We start from the raw sequence: 19,988 nt of genomic DNA, 5'->3' as shown, positions 1-19,988 counted from the left end.
AAAAAGAGCAAGAAAGGCTAAGTAGCAGGAAATGAGGAAGGATGGGATGGAGGGGTGCACATGAATTATAAAAAAGAATAGAAAGCTAATTGTTTTTCTGTGTCTAACCCCGTCCTGTATTTCTCATTTTGGGAGGTGGATAAATGCAGAAAATGTATTAGATAACAAGAAGCTACATACTTCCCATTCTGGTTGGCCATTCTAACTACATACAAGTTCACTGAGATGTATAGACCTTGGTCCGATTGATGTTAGCATATGCTATTTCTATTTCCACATTTTTCATAATAAAGGGTTTTTTTTTTTTGGTAAAGAATTAGGAAGCCCGACTGTTATGTGGAAATATGCAGGACAGGAAACAAATGAGCAGAACACTGATTAGACCCTTTATGTAATAGGAATTAGTACATGCTTAGCCCATCTGCCTATGGTCCTCGCCCTGACGCACATAGAAGCAGAATTCAGTCTGTGACGTCCGTGAAGATTGAAACACCCTTTCTGGATATGGCTCACCTCTGTGTGCGACTCCTGTTTGCTCACCCATGACTGGGGACTGGAGTCAGTCCTTAACACCTGACTGTGGACCACACCTCACTCTATTTCAACCTAGTGCTGTCCTGAGTTGTTCAACACATGTAGAGACACTCAAGGGTCTCAGTTAGTTTTCCTGTTCATTCTTAAGACTTTTTGCATTGTTTTCTCAGATATGATAAAGAATTCATAGGACTTTTTTTTTAATTTCAAGAAAGCTCCTAAAATCAATTTGCAAATTAGTTACATGCAAACTAGTTATTCTATGACTCTTATTCTTGGGCTATTACTATTGTTATAGATGTGATATTTATCATGGAAATCTTTCTCTACTAATTATTTTTATGACACATTAATTACAATTGAGTTATAAAATTCTCTCTTGCTCAAAGATTAAGACTGGATTTTTTTTAATAATCACTAGAATGTATATGTACATTAAATTCTAACTAGTCTTAAAATGTTTATTCCATAAACTAGAACCATGAATAGCTTCATTAGGCATCAATTATATTAAGTCAGTGTTAGCATTCACAGGAGTCATACAATTCTTAGTGTTCCTCACCAGCTATATCGTTAGGTCTGATACATTTCATCACCAACAAGCTTCTAGTTAATGACAACGTCAATGGCCTCAGCCAGGCCTGCAAATAGCAAGGACATGGACTCAGGAGTTCCCTGAAGAAAATTTTTCACTTAGATGCTAAGAGATGGTGACAGCTTCCTTTCCTCTGTATCTCTGTTAAGTCCACAGTAAATTACAGACTAGCCCAGGGATTTCTCCTCAATATCTTCAGTACGGTCTTTCCTAAACAGAAGCCAAGGAACATGCACAAGCCAGTGTGTTTCTGTCAAAAGCCTGTCTGTTACTTCAGGCTTAACTTGCTGCCTTGAATTTCTGATGATCGTTTTACATTGAGTGTCGTCCCCACTGCTTTCTGGACCTCTGTATTTCAGAAGGTCATATTAAGTTATCTCTAACATGGCCCATCTTCGATACAGGTTGAGTTCCCAGAAATGGACTTATTAGTTCCAAGAGACTGTGATCTCTCTCTCTCTCTCTCTCCCTCCCTCCCTCCCTCCCTCCCTCCCTCCCTCCCTTTTACATAGCTAGGGTCTGACAGACAGTGCTGGCTTTAATTAGGAAACAGCACAGGGAAATGTTACTTTGATTAATGAAGTAGAGAGATATAATCAGTCACATGATCTGAACACAGGCAGGGAGGCAGGAGGAATTGTCTTTGTTATGGGCATGACTGTGGCTCTCTCCGGGAAACAGACAGCTAGAGTTGAAGGTCACTAGCAGCTTTGAAGGGATATAAATGGCTGATAAAGCAGAAAAGTTTTTTCATCTAGAGCTAACGTAATTTGGGGGAACTCTCTGTGTTCAGAGAGCCCTGAAACCTTGTTATCAACATTAAAAAACATATTTTTTGAAAAAAGCAAACAAAACAAAAACTTGGGTAGAAGTTCCCAAACCAGGCAGAATGGTAGCCTCTAGAATATACATATTTTGTAGTGGAAACTTGGGGTATGAGGTTTGGAAAGCTGAAAATATGGAGGAAGAGTAAACTCTAACTCAACCACATCCGGACAGCACCGTTGTGGCGCTTGTTGTCTGTTCCGTTCAGTTTGCTCTATCTGTAGTTAATGTTTCAGTTCCTGTCTATGCAGTGGGAGTTTATTAAGTTGATTTAAGCATTTTTATTAATTAATTGTTTTATTTATTTACATCCCAAATGCTGCCCAACCTCCATGTTCCCCCATCCCTCCTTCCCTTTGCCTCTGAGACGGTGCCTCTTCTGGGTATCCCCCGACCCTGGTACATCAAGTCTCTACAGGATTAGACACATCCTCTCTCACTGAGGCCAGACAAGGCAGTCCTCTGCTACATATGTGCCAGGGGCCTCAGACCAGCCCACTCTTTGGTTGGTGGCTTAGTCTCTGGGAGCTACCAGGGGTCCAGGTTAGTTGACACCATTGGTTTTCCTGTGGAGTTGCCATCCACTTCAGTTCCTGTGAACCTTCCATAGGGGTCCCTGACCTCTGGCCCATGCTTGGATGTGAGTATCTACTTCTGTCTCCGTCAGCTGCTGATAGAGCCTCTCAGAGGACAGCCATGTGAGACTCCTGTCCACAGTTACAACATAGCGTGAGTGTTAGGGATTGGTGCCCTCCTGTAGGATGAATCCCAACTTGGGTTGGTAACTGGTCAGCTATTCTTTCAGTCTCTGCTCCATTTTTGTCCCTTAATTTCTTTTAGACAGGAGCAATTTTGGGTCAAAAGTTTTATAGGTAAGATGACATCCCATCCCCCCACCAAGCGTTCTGTCTGGCTACTGGAGGTGATCTCTTCAAGTTCCATATCCCCACTGGCTAAAGTCACCTACATTGAGTGCTGGGAGCCTTCCCTATTCCAGGTCTCTCCAGACCTCTTAGAGATTCTCCCAACCTCCACCCTGTACCCCCAGGAGCTGCAAATTTCCATTCATTCCCCTGGCCCTCTGGACCTCTCTCCTGTCTCGCCCTATGCCTGATCTTTCTCCCATATTTCCATCCCCTTCCCTCTGCCTTCCATGTTTATTTTGTTCCCTTTTTAAAGTGGGACTCAAGCATCCTCATTGGGCCTTCCTTCTTGTTTAACCTCTTTGGGTCTGTGGGATGTGTCATGGATAATCTGAACTTGGCTAATATCCACTTATCAGTGAGTACAGACCATGCATGTCCCTTTGGGTCTGGGTTACCTCACTTAGGATGATATTTTCCAGTTCCGTCCACTTGCCCGCAAAATTCATGATGTCTTTATTCTTAGTAGCTGAATACTATTTCATCATTTAAATGAACCATATTTTCTGTATCCATTCTTCAGTTGAGGGACATCTGGGTTGTTTTCAGTTTCTGACTATTAAAAATAAGGCTGCTATGAACATAGTAGAGCATGTGTCCTTCTGGTATGGTGGAACATCTTTTAGTTATATAGATGGGTCTTCAGGTAGGACTATCTTCAATTTTCTGAGAAATCACCAGATAGATTTCCAGAGTAATTCTACAAGTTTGCAATCCCACCAGCAATGGAGGAGAGTTCCCTTTTCTCCACAACTTCGCCAGCAAGTGCTGCCACTTTGGTTTTTGATCTTAGTCATTCTGATGGGTGTAAGGTGGTCATTCAAAAGTTCCTCTGTTAAAAATTCTCTGTTTAGCTTTGAACCCCATTTTAAAAGTAGGTTATTTTGGGTCTCTGGGAGTCTAACTTCTTGAGTAGCCATTCTAGTATCCAATAAAATAGATTTTCAACCAAAAGAGATGGAGAAGGACACTTCATAGTCATCAAAGGAAAAATCCACCAAGATAAACTCTCATTTCTGAACATCTATGCCCCAAATGCAAGGGCACCCACATTTATAAAAGAAACTTTCAAAAATTGCATTGAACCTCATAAAATAATAGTGGGAGACTTCAACATCCAACTCTCACCAATGGATAGATCATGTAGGAAACTAAACAGAAGCATAGTAAAACTGACAGAAGTTATGAACCAAATGGGTTTAACAGATTATAAAACATTTCACCCCAAAACTAGAGAGTATGTCTTCTCAGTACCTCATGGAATCTTCTCCAAAACTGACCATACAATCAGACACCAAACAGGCCTCAACAGATACAAGAAGATTGAAATAATTCCATGCATTCTATCAGATCACCACCGACTAAGATCACCTTCGACTAAGGCTCGCCTTCAATAACAACAAAAGGAACAGAAAGCCCATGGAAACTGTGTTTCTGGCCATTATGAATAGAGCAGCAATGAGCAAACATGAGCAAATTCTCTGTGATAAGACATAGAGCCCCGAACCTCCAAAAGACAAATATTTTGTTTTCCCTTATGTATGGATGTCAACTTCCGGCTTTTGATTTGTGTGCTACAATCCAAATGACCACAGACATTAGGTACTTAGCAAGGAGTTGAGGTAGTAGAGGTTCGCCCTGAAAGGAGAGATACAATTGAATGCCATGGAAAGATGAAGAGAAAACTCAATGGGAGGGATAAAAAGGATGAGGGCAGGGTAGAGGAAGCCCTTTGAAAAGCCATGTGGAACCTACTACTGCAGAACCTTTCTGAATTATATACACATGCAGAAGGAGCAGAGTCTCCCAAAATAGGAGAGACAGTGCCCCAGCTAGACATCATAGGCTGCCAAGTAAAACCTCCACTGCCAGATTTGGGTTACATCTTATCTAATCCCAGCACCCACATGGCAGCTCACAACTGTCTGTGACACCAGTGATAGGGGATCCAACACCCTCTTCTGGCCTCTGTACATATCAGGTAGACATGTGGTGCACTTACATACATGCAGGCATACACATAAACTAAAAAAGTACATCTTAAGTAAACCTTGTAGCTTGACTAAGGGCACATGTGTCTAAGGGTTGGCCCTCAGCTTGTTTCTGTCAGAAAGGGATCCTCAGGTGTCTGTGATACCTTGGATACCAAAGCAGCTGACAAAACATTCACTCTCTTCCATCATTAGATACGACATTGCTGTCAGTCCAAGGGAAGTGGCCAGTTGGTTATGGCCTAAAAACTCTAAAATTGTAGCCAAAATAACGGTGGGTTCTCCCTGCCTGATATGACTTGGCTCAGGAGGGGTAGAGTTGTGAACCTAACCTCATTTAGACCATGGTGACACACCTCTAAACCTTTCTTCCAGTTTCCCAGAGGATATGAAATGTGTTATTCTCTGTGCAATCTCTTGATTGATCTGTTTATGCCTGAAATCTGATGAGATCATAGCCCTTTACAGTCATATTTTTCTATCTTCAGTGGGCTCAGTTCTATCCTGTTAAGAATTTTTTAACCATGCTGTAGATGCATCAGGACTCTGTTTTCACTTCTGACTTTGGCCAAAAAACAAGTGAGAGTCTAGATTCTTTGATATAAATTCAAACTTTCCTCTCTACAGAGTCTTAAAGACACTTAAATAGAAACAATAAAAAAGCAGATTGCCCTCCTGACCCTTACTTGGAGGAAATGCTTTGATTTATCGGTATTTACTTAAGTCAGTATCATAAAATTTCTCTTTATTTCATGGCTCTCTGCACACTCTTACATGCTTGGGTTAGTAAGTGTCCAGAACAAGAAGACCAACTGTCATTCATCTAACCAATATGGTGGAACACCTCGGACACTGGATTTCTCAATCCATCCTTCCATTGCCTCTCTATCTTCCCTAGGAAGCGTCCTTTCTCATCACCCAGGGAATTTTTGTTTGCACACCATCTGAAAGGAGGCAGAGACAGGTCTTACCAGGTCCATATGGCTGAGGAAGAGTGGGGAATGTGGAGAAAGGCAAAGAGAGCCGTGAAAGGGCAGGCATCTAGTTTGCATGCAGAGAAAGCTATTTTCTGATGTCAACAGTTCTTCTCAAGGGTCGTATTAAGTATTGGCCTCATGCAGAATTAGCCCACCATTCCTCACACCCACTGCACACTTCACCACCAGTGTAGGCTGGTACTCCCCTGCCGGGTTTTGTCTTGAATGGCTTTCTTCTCTCTGAAAGGCATCCCTGATCATTTGCAACTCCGATCATATGATGCTGGGGTGCCAGTTACTGTGAAGAAGAAACTTGTGTGTAAGAAATCTGGACAGAATATTTAAACACTCCATTTTGATCTGAAATATTGAATAATAATAGTGATTTCTTATAACTCCTCATTTAAGAGGAAAAAGATGCATATATACATACACACACACACACACACACACACACACACACACACATATATATATATATATATATATATATATATATATATATATATATATATATTTTACACCTTAAGTGTGTTACTGGGTAAAATATTTGGGAAATAGTTTGTATATAATAATTGATTAGTATATATGATAATATGCTCAGTGATCTTTCTACTAAATTCAGCTATGACAATGTTCATTAGCTTGTTCATACTATTATATGCTTATTTTTCTATTAACCAGACCCAGTTGAAAATACATTTGTTTCTATGAGAACGAAATCCATGTGTGCATATGATAGATAATGTTAAGTGAAAAACTGAAATGAAAATTAGTGTAATGTCATGATAAATAACTAAAGCAGGAAACTGTGACGCAAACACTTTCATTTCATATACTATGTGTGTAAGTTTTCTTAACTATTTGGCCGTATTTTGTAGGTAGGATATCCTTTGTGTGTTGAGTAGTTTTTGTCAACCTGACAGGGTCACTGGCAAACCTAGGAAAAGGGAATGTCAGATGAAGTGCAGCCTCCATTATGTTGGTTTGTAGGAATGTCTGTGGGGCATTTTCTAAATTGCTAATTCAGCCCAGCCTGCTAGGAACAGGAATTCTGTGCTTGGGGGTTTGGGCTTTGTAAGAAAGACAGATGAGAAGTCAATGAACAGCATTCCTCCATGTCTCTGCCTGAGTTACCACCCCAAGTCCTACCTCGGCTTCTTGCATAATAGACGGTAACCTGCAAGCTAAATAAATCATTTCTTCCCCAAATTGCTTTTGTGTGTTTGATCACAACAACAGAGAATAAGACTAGGATACTGTGTGCATTCTTATCCCTTCCTTCTGCCTCCCTTTCCAGTACAAGGTCGCCATTTTGACTTCATTTAAGCCTAGCACACAGCACCGTACCGTGAGTTCAATAAATGCCCATTGCATGGTCTTTGTTAGAATGGCTTCACTTGTTTGGTTATTTTACTCTAAGATCAGGTGAACCACAGCTTGTGTCTTTAAATTCTACTATTGCTTTACCCCCAAAAAATACATGGTTTGTTAAAATTTGATTTTAAAATGAAATTAGGGAAAATATTCGAGGGTGTCATTATCTTTTACTAAAACTACTTGGTAAAGGGTAAGGACGTCTCTGAGTTCTTCCTGATGAACTGAGGTCATTACATACAACGGGGACCTAATTTTCCTTCTCCTTTCCTCCTAGTTTGTTGCTCAGCCCAACTGCCAGCAGCTGCTCGCTTCCCGCTGGTACGATGAGTTCCCAGGCTGGAGGAGAAGACACTGGGCGGTGAAGATGGTGACGTGTTTCATAATAGGACTACTCTTCCCCGTCTTCTCCGTGTGCTACCTGATAGCTCCCAAAAGCCCACTTGGACTGTTCATCAGAAAGCCATTTATCAAGTTTATCTGCCACACAGCCTCCTATCTGACCTTTTTGTTTCTGCTGCTGCTAGCCTCTCAGCACATCGACAGGTCAGACTTGAACAGGCAAGGTCCACCACCAACCATCGTGGAGTGGATGATATTACCGTGGGTCCTGGGTAAATGTGTTACTATAGAAAATATCATAACGAACGTGTCTCTGCCGTGGAATTTTGTTGCTTAGAAAGAATAGTCACTAATGTTTGGGGCGGAGGGAGAGATTACGCACAGGTTCTGCCCAGGGGAGCTCTAAGACCTCATCTGCCAAATCAAACAAATGTTTGGCCAAGTGTTGTGCTGGCTCTCAGATGCAATGCAGGAAAGGTGATCTTAGATTGCAGGATTACAGGGGTTGATGACTCCTTATCACACAAGTGGCTCAGGGTTTGTGCCTTGCTTGTTTTTTTTGCATCTTTTTGATGTGTCCCATTGGCCAACCATAATCTCTTCTTTCCTGTGCTGGCATCTGATTCCAGGGCCTTTACAGGGGCAAGCAGGTGGCCTGCCACTGACTGAACTAGACCTGCAACCCCTAGTTTTCTCATATGCCTTCCACTAGATAAGTATGTGTCTCTAAAGAACTACTGAATCTATGTGTCGATATATATTTCATCTATTGTTTTTCTCAGTAAATTCTATAGTTAGAGAAATAGGAAATTAAACAATAGAAAAATATTTAAATCTCCACGTTACCAGAGATAGCTAATTATTTTAGAACTGCTACAATCAGAGTAGATTACTCATTAAAAAACTGTGCTTGGTTCCTTTCCATTACCGTAGTCAATGCTTAGAATTTGCGTTTTAACTATCCTCTTCTGCACCCTACTGTGGTTTGCTGAGAAAGCATATTTTCTCAGTTTCCCTTGGTCTCAGACCCAGCATGGCACATTTCATGATTCATAATACCAGGAGATCTGCTTGGGTTAACCTCAAAACTGCGAGGACTCTGACATGAGGACCAGCTGGGGGAAAGAAGGTGACTCACCTTCAGTCCTAAACCTTAGTATAAGTGGTAATGAAGATCAGTATATGATGTGAAATTGGTGTTTTACATGTTACTACTTCTTTGTAAATACCGTCTCAAGTGAGCTTTAGAGTCAGTCCTGACTTATCCGATGTGCTTATTTAAAGTAAAAGAAAAGTTTAGATCTGTAATTCCTTAGAAAATCATTATAGCAATGAAGTTGATAGTAAGACGAAATTACCACTGTCAATCAAATTATCTCCCATAAGGGACATAATTTATGTTAATTTTCTTCAAAGAGAAACTTTCTAGAGTAGCTCTTACTAAAGCACTTAAGAGGTCATATCTTATGTATTCATAACTCACACTAGATGTCTGAAAATCCTGACTCCCCAAATGGAATATACAACTTTTAGAGGAAAACCTTACAGGTGCAGCCTGTAGTGAGCATATATAGTATTCATTGCTAGTCTTCATGAAATCAATGGTGATACGTTGGATACCTAAAAGAGTGTAATGGCTGGGACAGTTACATAGCAAGCGAAAGGCACTTGGCCTGATGGAGCTTAAATTTCACTGGAGGGAATCAGTAAGGAATTAATGATCAGAATTGCAGAAAATGATAAATATTATAAAAAAATAAAAACAGCTAACTTTGAAGTTAAAACCACCTTTGATCTCCTGCTGTGTATTAAATCTGTAGCAGCGTATTCCTCAGCAGGTGGATGAAAGAAATGCTATCAGAGACACTTGGTGATTAATGTATAGTCTTACATGTATTATCACTCCAAAGAGCTGAAGCATCTGCTAGAGGCAGCCTTTTCAGGATAATATGACTAGGGGGAGCAAATTGATCTGAAAGCTTTTAGAGTGAAAAGATAATTTTTTTAAAAAAAAATTAAAAAGTATGGATCAGGAAGATCGAGAGAGAGAGAGAGAGAGAGAGAGAGAGAGAGAGAGAGAGAGAGAGAGAGAGAGAAATAGAGAGAGAGATACTGCTGAGTCTTGAGAGCCTCCTTGCTAAGGCTGGGTGTACAGTGCTTTAGAGGACACAGAATTATAAGGGCTGTGAGCCCTCACTGGGATGCTATGGAGATACTGACTTCAATGATGAGAAGTCACAAGCCCTTGGGGTTTTCGGTACCTTCATCAAGAAAGGGAAAGGTCTTTCATTGATGGCATTTGATGTCCCACCGAGTCTACTGAGCTGCTGTCATTAGGGAGAGGGAATTGCTGCTCTCAAAAGGGAGCAGAAGATGGCAGTGGGGCAGGAGCACTGAGGTCTTTCTACAAACAGGTGGTCTAGATTAAAGGAATGTGGTCTGATTTGATGGCTGCATTAGTGAAACATCCATACGTTTTGCCCAAGGCTGATAGCTGATGAAGTAAGACAGTTTCATTTCCTGTGTGGTTCTAGATTTATAACAATAAAGTAGAATGACTCAGGGCTGGAGAGGTGACTCCATGATTAAGAGCACTGGCTACTTTTGCAGAGGATCATGGTTCTGTTCCCAGCACCAACGTAGAAACTCAGCTCACAACCATCTGTAACTCCAGTTTCAAGGAGTGGGGGTCAGCTCTTCTGCAGGACACTTATATTTGTGTGTGTGTCTGTGTGTTCTATATAGTGCATATAAACACATGTAGGAAAACACTTAATACACATAAATAAAATTAAAGAAAAAATTACTACTAGTGATACTAGTTTTCAGACCTTCCCAAAAACCAGTTTGAGTTTTTACTCAAGGTCCACAATAACTAAATATAACAGGTAAAAAAAATGTTCCATAGTTTTCTGTATAACACAAAAATAAATACACACACATGCACATGTGCACACACACATGTACATAGACGTATGTATATATATACTTATATAATTAACTTAGCAAAAACTTGCGAAATTGATAGCATTTTTTTCCACAAAAGTAGCACTTTGGTGAGGGTTGTCATATATTAAATAATGCTTTGCTCCCAGCAGAAAGGAAAATGGCTGCTGAAGTGATTGGCGTTAAGTCATGCCTAAGAATATGCCACAGTCAGACAGCATGCAAATCTGTGCTCTGCGAGCACAACGAGAAGGGTGAAGTGAGGAGATGATGGAGCAGAGAACAGAATCTCAGCTCTGTTAAAAATAGGGCCTGGAGAATTGCTAGCCACAAAGCAAGACGTGCCCATAATATCCACATTCCCCAGCTTGCCTGGGTCGCAGGCTGCTTTAGCAATTTTTCTTTAGCAACATTGGCTTCTCATTTCCCTCATTTACTGTATATTATATAACGTAAAACATTGAAGTTAAGAAGTCTGAAAATTTTCAACTAAGTCTGCCAAACAGGTGACATGGATTTAATAATGTTGATCTTATTCTCCTCTTGACACTCGTAAAAACCAACAATCATCTTCCTGTGACCCTTTTATATACATATATACATTATTATACACATATGTATGTATGTGTAATTTTTATTGTGACACATATATGTATAATTTTAATCTTGTGATCATTTTTTGTTTCCTCCCCTTTTTTGGTGCTACGGAGTAAACCCTGGGTCTCCCGCATGTTAAACATGCATTCTGCCACTGAGTCATACATCAGTGATCCCTGTTTTACAAATTATCACTAAGATATATGTCTTCAATGACTCATAATTTCACCCTTACTTCTAAAGCACCTAGCCTCTCAATCAGCTCAAAATGGTGTTACAATTATAAGAAACTAGCACATAGATCTCTTCCACTCCTCCCCCATGGCACAACGCTCAAACAAGCTCAACATTTGAGCTGTAGTCAGCTACAGATCCGAACACAATGGCAGAGCAGCCCCTTGGTATTTTGAAGGACTATTGCAGTATCAAGCAAGCAAACAGACAAGCGAAACCCAGTCAACCATTACAGCATGACACATTTTTCCTATCTTCCTGCTTATCTGTCTGTGCTGGTGGGACAGCACTGCTTGTATACAGTTATGTGCAGTAAACTATCAAGATATACAATATTTAGCAATATTTAAATTGTTGTCTGTTCACCTACTGATTTACAGTAACTGAATTCTTTACTGGGGAAAATGACCTCTGTCAGGTTATGACAGCATGTGTCAAATTTAACACCCCAAAACTGAAACCTACAGAGCTTCTGAGAATATTGGTACCTCGTATAGATAGGAAGGGGATGCATATTGAAAAGCAAGCTAGGGGTCGGGGTTTTAGCTCAGTGGTAGAGCACTTGCCTAGCAAGTGCAAGGCCCTGGGGTTCAGTCCTCAGCTCTGAAAGAAAAAAAAAAGACAAAATAACGAAAAGCAAGCTAGACACCAAAATAAAAAGGTCAAAGGGTTGGATGGCACTTGAATTGGTTTGCCTTAGTTAGAAATTATAATAATGAGTATAGTTGCACAACCACATTGACGCTGAAAATTTTGAATGCACATTCTGCTGTGGATGTCACAGCAACTCTGCTCCATCTGGCTATATTAAATGATGGGAATAGCTGGTTTTCCAGAGAGGAGACAGGCTTCAAAAGTTCATTCCTTGTCTAGAATCAAAGGGCCAGCAGGTGCTTGTTAATACAACAAATCCCAGGGCCTCCAAAGAAAGAACCTTGTCTCTCTGTGAGACACTGTGCTGGGAATGGGAGAGACAGGATTACAGGAAGCAGGAATTTTCTAGAACACCAACTCTGCACACATGTGCACCATCCCCCGCCTCTTTACGCCTTTACACAGGCACAATGTGACTGAGTAGAGCATACACTTTATTAGAGGTGTAACACTCCAGGAGGCACACTGGCCACTACAATAGCAAGCATCACGTTTTGCACACTGAATCCTTTGTGCCACCCCATAGTTCTGCTGCTGTCTTCTCCTTCATCGCTCCCACTGGGATAAAACACTGTGGCTCTCTAGTGCCAAAATAAGCAATGTCTTGGAGGAAGGGAAGGGAGGGGGAGGATGGAGGAGGAAGAGAGATGGAAGGGAGAAAAGAAAAGGAGGGCAAGGAGAGGAGGAAGAGAGGGAGAGAGGAAGCGGAAGTACTTGTAAGTGTACCTGTTTGCTTTCTAGTTTCGAAGAATCAGCTTCTGGAGCATAGAGTGAAGTTCCCTTGATTGTAAGAACATTCTTAACATTTAAACTTCGGTTGAGAGATACACATGAGAGATACATGTGAAAGGTGTCTTGTTCGGTTAATCGTTTTTTAAAGAGAATTCATCTTAAGTGGAATGTGGTAATCTTCACAGTGAAAATGCACACATTTTAAAGATGTACCTCATGCAGCTTCCGCTAATCACTGACAAGGCAACTGGAGCAAAGAAACGTTGTTGTTTTCCCATCAATTTAAATATTCTGCTGTGATTTTTCATGGAAGCATTGAAATTAAAGATGATACTATGAAAATGCTATTACATCACTCAAACTTCCTAATTAATTATTAAGCACTTACGTTTAGGTGTTAACTATCAGAACCAAGTCATATATTCTCACTTCTGTCTGAGACTGACATGGCACCTCTTTTTACTAAACTGAAACTATGGGCTTCCTTCATTTTGTTTTCTTAAATTTTTATCTCCACTGCTAAAATAGTGGACAAAACCACAGAGACGTAGGGTTTTTCAGATGTCTTCAAACACAGATTAATTATTCCCATTAGTCTCGCATCAGCCATTCTTGACAGTCTGCTGACGACAGTCAGAAGCACTGGGAATTATTTTCAGTAAGTTGAGATTTTAAGTTGTCCTCTTGCTTAGTTGATTCAGAAATTGCAGAGGTACTTAAACACACTCAAGGACGAGAAACAATTATGGAAAAAGACTTCACTCCAGACTTAGTTCTCATATGACAATTATGAAACACTCTACTCCCCAGAATCTAGATGCAAAGTAGTCTTACTTTTTCCAGCCACTCTACCCGGCCCACCTAAATTACAGAGCCTGTCTCTATTTTTGAATGAGATCACTCTTAGACACAGACTTCCTGAAACATTGAGTTATTAAGATGTAAGACCAGCTTCTTTTATTGTTAACATTTTCCTAAATGTTTGAGAATCTCATAGTGTGTTTTCTTCAGATTCTCTTCAACTCCTTGCACAGCTCCTCCCAGAATCTCCCCCTTTTCCCCCCAGGTCCATCCTCACCTCCCAAACTTATAACTTTGCATCTTCTTCTTGTAATCACCCTTCAAGTCTGATTTGTGCAGGCCATGTGCTCCTCCTGGCGTAGGTCCCTCCACCAGGACGTGGTCAACCTATCAGGAGCCGCGACCTTCATAAAAAATGACTTTGCCTCCCCCAAAGCCATCAGCTATTTATAGCTCTGTAGTTAGGGGACAGAGCTCTTGCTCTGTCCTCCTTAATCTAGAATGCTGACAGGATTGGTCTTGTGCGAGTCTTGTGCAGGCCACCACAGCTGCCGTGAGTTTGTGAGCACAGAAGTCCTGCCATGCCCAGAAGACACTGGTTTCTCTGGTTAGTACGGTCTTTCCTCCTCTTCCTATTAATGGCCCCTGAACCCTAGGGAAAGGAGTGGTATAGATGTCCCATTTATGGCTAACCACTCCACTGGTATTCTCTACACTTAGAGCAACTGTGAGTTCCTGGGTAAACCACTACACAACGGTGCTTCTCTGATGAGGTCTGAGAGCTTCACCAGTGTGTGGGTACAGAGGTATGGATTTGGAGGTCAGTTTGATATTGCACCCATTTATCAGAAAAACAATAGTAGGTCTACTCTCAGGGCCTGTGAACTCCCAAGCCTGGTTTACAGTACAGTTAGTGTTTCCTCCTATAGAGTAGGCCTTAAATCCAACCAGCAAAGAACTGGGTCTATTCTAAAAGCTTTAAACTTATAAGTACTTTAAAGATTTTATCTTCTTAATGAAAGACTGGCCCATGTCCTGAAGGACCTGGATGTGTTCATCTACATATATCCCATGCTTTGACTCCAGTCCCACGGTACACAGATCTCTGCTTTTCTCCATTCCTGCTGCCTTAGAGAAGACAGCTGTCAGCAGGAGATAGGTCTTCACTAACCAACCAGCACTCAGGCCTATAGCTCTTCCTGGATGTCCGGCTTTCTGGGAATCACTGAATACCTCTGCCAGGAATGGACATGTCAACATTCCAGGGATGTGCACTCTGTAGATGGCCCTATTGTGCCTGAGTACTGGAGGGGCCTCAGCATCAGATTCAACTCTGTCTGACACCTCGTAGTCCCTCAACCACTGTATACCCTGCAGTTACTTAGTCTGTGTAGTCTTCTGTGGTCCTTACAAGTCTCTCTTGAGTTTGGCAAGAAGAGCCACACACAGCTTTTCCTGCATCCTACATGGACTTAGCAAAAGTACTGCAAACCCAGACACACAGAACAGTTAGCATTCAGGCTGTCACTAGCTGCCCCACTTATACAAACTGCCTGGTTTTCCCTTTCCCGTGTTGAACCAGACCAAGAAAGAAATACACCAGTTAATTGTCACGAAGATGGTTCATCAGGGAGTGTGGAGTATTCGTTTCTTCTTGCTGTATAATCCTCAGGCTTCGGGGGTTTTCTTGGCATTCCCCTCACTGAATTAAGGAAATGTTAAGGGGTAATCACTCTCGTACGTCTCTAATATTTACTCCCCCATGGAGGACCAAAGAATGCACAGTCAGAACAATGTGGCTTACTTATCTCCCTTCCCAGTGCTTTCTCTTTGTGGGGTATGGCAAGGGAGGGGGCAAGGGTGGGATAGCAGAGAGTATCCTCAGAGAGTACAGTAACCTGCCAATGGGAGGTCATCTATAGCTTCCTTTGAGCTGCCTTCAGAAAGGGAGTTTTGCGGGCTTTCATCTTCCACTCCACTGAGGTTTTCAGGACCCTGGAAGCTGCCCTTAACTTAATGTCTCTTGGGGGATCTGGTATCATGTCACTCTCCATTAAGGAAAATAACTTCTAGTAATACAATCATCTCGGACAGAGACAGCCTCTGAGCCCAGAGACAGAGTTCAGTTCCCTGATTCAAAAGCAAAGGAAACTTCCAGCCATGAGGAATTCTTTGTGTTCTTTCTATCTTTGCTGATTTGAAGTCTCACGGTGCACCTCTGTCTTCAGGAAAGGGGCTATAGATGCCAGCCTCAACAGCTCTGGGCCTTGAAGGGTAAGCCCTTGGGGATAACTCTGGTGAAAAGATGCCTTGCTGTTTGTTTAGGGCTGTGTACACAGCCACAGCAAGAGAGGGTAAGGCCAAAGAGCCCTCCCAGTGACATGGTTATACCCCAAAGCTTGAAATCTGAACTGACTGATGAGTGTGAAGTCAGAGGTGGCCTATTCCCTTGCATCCTCACAACCATGTTCAGGATAAACCCCTCAAGTATTTCTGCGTGAACAGCAAGCAGCTGGAGAGGTTAAAAAAGAAACAAACAAAAAGGACAAACATCCAAACCCCCAGAGCATGTCTGAAAGGGACTTCCGGGACCCATTCTCCTTGTGCTGTTTCCATCCTGGACTTCAAGGCCTGTAACAAGGCTTCTACCACAGGACTGAGAAATTGTGTCATCTGTATATAAATACACACAGACAGACAGAGAGAGAGAACACAATGTTGAAATGTTCCATTGTGGGAACAGGACAAACACATTGTGACAGAAGTTCCCCGAAGCTTTGTTCTCTCCCATGTTTTTCCGTTTCCATGAATAGTTAACTCTTGGGATGCATCTCGGTTTGTACTAGCACCCTCTTGTTTTTGAATGACTTGTTTGTTCAAAAATGTGGTGGCTGTTGCCAGGACAGATAAAACTTGGCATTTCACTAACGTGATTACAGCAGACTAAAAGGCAACAGCCATCAAGCAGGTGTGTGTGGCAAGAAGGGCATTTATAAGATGATACTCCAACCTGACGCTTGAAAACTAAAAAGCATTCAAGGCAGAAGAGATGCTCAGCAGTTAGGAACACTAGACGGTCTTGCAGAGGTCACAGGTTCAGTTCCCACAGCAGACTCAAAATCAACTGTAACTCTGGTTCCAGGGGATCCAAGTCCTTCACACACATATAAAACACACACACACACACACACACACACACACACACACACACATGCATGCACACACACACACACACACACACAGAGAGAGAGAGAGAGAGAGAGAGAGAGGAGTTCAAAACTCATACAAATATAAATGAATAAATTCCTCTTTAAAGAATGAGTCTTCTAAAACTATGTCACTCATTAATCAGTAAGCATTAATTGAAAATGCTATCTATAAAGTTAGAGTCTTGATATGAGTTCTTGAAGAGTCACATCACTAATTAACAGTTTTATCCAGTTGGGGATTTAGCTCAGTGGTAGAGCGCTTGCCTAGCAAGCGCAAGGCCCTGGGTTCTGTCCCCAGCCCCGGAAAAAACAAAACAAAACAAAACAAAACAGTTTTATCCATATCTGTTTCCCCTTGTATTGTGTCTGAAGTGAGGTGAGATGCTGAGTGATCAGGAGGGTCACATGAAATCCATCCCTAGGGACTGCACAGAAGCCTTACAGGTTTCAGGATCATTAGCCTTATAGGCCAGGCGAAGTTCATTTCCTTGGACCTACCTTTTAAAGACCTCTTAAACTGAAATCTGACCACGGAGTAGGGTTACAACTGCTTCTCTCACTGCTCATCACGGGGCCTTCTCTGCCCTCTGACATCAATGTTCTGATGTCTTTGCAGGTACTTTCAGATCTGCTACATCTGATGATACATACAAGTTCAAACAACTGAACCGCAAATGCACGAAGAGAGGCTGAACTCGTGGTCCTCTCTAGAGAGATACATGGACTAGGTTTCCATACTCTGCCAAAATTTCTCCTGAGAGGGCACACTGAAAGCCATGCTAGACTGGAGGGTAGAATGTCTGTCTCCATCAATTTCAGAGCAACACAATTTCCAGAGAACTCTTCGTATTTGGCCAGAAGCTATCTTTTCATGCTTTGCCTGTCAAAGATCTGATTCACCCTTTCTGAGGCAGGGCCAGATCAAGTCTGTGTCTACTTGTAGATGACAGATCTTAATCTAATGTCAGCTATTTTAACCATCAAACATTGCAGTTGTACTGGTGGCAAGAAACACTGCTTGTAAGTCTTTCACAGCTGTGATAGAATCTTTTAATTGAAAGTCATAGAATCCCAGTGTTGCCTGGTACCACGCCCATGTGACTTACCTAGCATTTCTCATCTCTCTGTGTTCTACTGAAAGCTAACAGAAAACACATAAGCCAATCAATGGCTTTGTGTGCATATCTTCTGAGCTCTGGGGATTGGCACAATTTTACCTACAATGAAATAAATAGTGGGTATTGAAGAACCCGCCCAGTAAGAAATTGTTGTCCTGGCCATCACATTTGGAGATTCAAACTCAATCCTAGTGTCTCCATTAACTAGCAACACAGCAGAGTGTCACACTGCTTCTTTGTGCTGTCTTTCCATGTAAACTGTGCCCATGGACTGGATTTCAAGATCCTGCCATTCATTGTACCAGGGGAAAAAATACCTTCAGTGTGCAAGAGGAGAGTGTTGTCCTGTGTACTAAAGGGTTTTCCTCATTATACAAAGTAAATTCTAAGTTTCCTACCAGCTATGAAATCCAGCTCATCTTATTCAGTTCTGTGTTTTTCCTTTCTTGAAACTGTCAGCTATGACCCCACCCCGACATGAAAGTTCGAGGGATTACTTTATGTAGACAGTCTCAGAGGGTAGTCTAGTTAGGATGTTAGTGCCAGCACGCTAACATTGGGGGAGGAGGGCATCGTTATTCCAATCCAGGGTCACAACGGGGCCTCTGTATAAGCTTCATGGTTTGAGGTCTGTGGTGCTGCCCTCACTCTATGGCAGCCAAACTTTGCCGGAGCATTTAGTTTCCCGATTTCCTGTAGCCATAATCCAAGACACTGGCTGTTCTTATAAACCTGACACCCAGGACTATGCCTTTCCTCGGGTTAAGTAAGCAGTTTGCTCCTTATATGAGAGGTACCTGGACCAGGCCTATACCTTGCCCACACAAAGAACCCTTGCAGTTCCAGGCTCCCAGTCTAATCTCCCTCTTGAGTATGAGTGGGAGGCATGAAGTGGAACACAGAGGGTGTCAGTTCCTGTCTTCCACCTTATTTTTGAGGCAGAATCTCTCTTTTTTATTGTCACAGGGCTGCACACTTCAGATGAGCCTGCCTTCAAGCTTCCTAGTAATCCGATCTCTGACTCTGAGCTTGACTTGTGGTCCCTGGGATTGCACATCCTGTACCACACACATTACAGCATTTACATAGATTACAGGGATTGAGCTCACCACCTACCTAGAGAGGCAAACACTTTTACCCACTGAGCCAGCCCCCTGGCCCTGTGTTCTTGTTCTCTCGGGAGACTGGAAGGGTGGTATGCTTCTCTATGAGTCTGACAGCTCTTCGTTTCTTACATTTCTCATGAGGATGTGACAAGTTATGATATTTATAGTTAATCTGACTCTTTCTTGCATTTAGTAAAAAAAGCAATTATAATCTTTTCAACTTCCTGTGTTTCTCGGCAGCTATCAAATGTGGTATTTTACATGTGGCATTTCAGGCTACCATTATTATACATGAGTCTCATTTATTTTGATGAATGCAGCTGTAATAAATGAATTTATCTCTTTAATATTTCATAGTGCTAGATCATTTGAAAGCTCTCATTAGGCTCTAAAAATAGAATCTTATTTTAATAAGATTAGGGGAATAAAATAATGACCCATATACATACTTTATAAGTATTCCAGAGAATTATACAATGTAATATTTTCTATTAGAAAAGGAAAGAGGAAGGGCTGGAAAGGTGGCTCTGCGGTTAAGAGCACCGGCTGCTCTTCCAGAGGACCAGGGTTCAATTCCTGAGACCCACATGGCAGCCCACGCCTGTCTGTAACTCGAGCTCTAGGGCTTCTGACCCCCCACAGAGATATACACGCAGGCAAAACAATAGACATAAAGTAATAATAAATTATATATTTAAAAGCTGGTTATATATAAACAGGGATTTGTATTGATCCTGGATGTGGGACTGAGGTCATTGTCCTGTCTGTGGTACTTAGTTAATTGGCAGGATTGCCGTAAGCATCCATTCTCACAGAGTGATAGTCGACCTCTCAAAGCACCAACTGCATAAAGAATCAAAGGTTCTTTGACCACTTGACTAGAGGGAAGTGTTCGGTTTGTTTTTCCTTTTTTTCCAGATAAACTATTTTCCACCAATTTTTAAGTCATTTGCCTTAGGAGGAAAATATAGTCCAAAACATGCTTATAAGAACATTCCATGACATTTTCCATGAAAAAAATATTTAT

At 41.6% G+C, this 19,988-nt stretch overlaps 1 protein-coding gene across 1 annotated transcript in view; it reads left to right on the top strand.

Moving 5' to 3' along the window:
* Trpc4 (transient receptor potential cation channel subfamily C member 4) overlaps positions 1-19,988 on the top strand; it is a 155,287-nt gene that overhangs the window by 97,303 nt on the left and 37,996 nt on the right. The window contains exon 4 of the mRNA XM_032898421.1: positions 7,500-7,836. Coding sequence (XP_032754312.1) covers positions 7,500-7,836 — 337 coding nt within the window. The remainder of the gene's footprint in view (positions 1-7,499; positions 7,837-19,988) is intronic.

The sequence above is a fragment of the Rattus rattus genome, chromosome 3 (genome assembly GCF_011064425.1).
Source record: "Rattus rattus isolate New Zealand chromosome 3, Rrattus_CSIRO_v1, whole genome shotgun sequence".
Classification (NCBI taxonomy): Eukaryota; Metazoa; Chordata; class Mammalia; order Rodentia; family Muridae; genus Rattus; species Rattus rattus.
The sequence above is the reverse complement of the archived record's forward strand: the minus strand, read 5'-3'. Positions and strand labels throughout refer to the sequence as shown.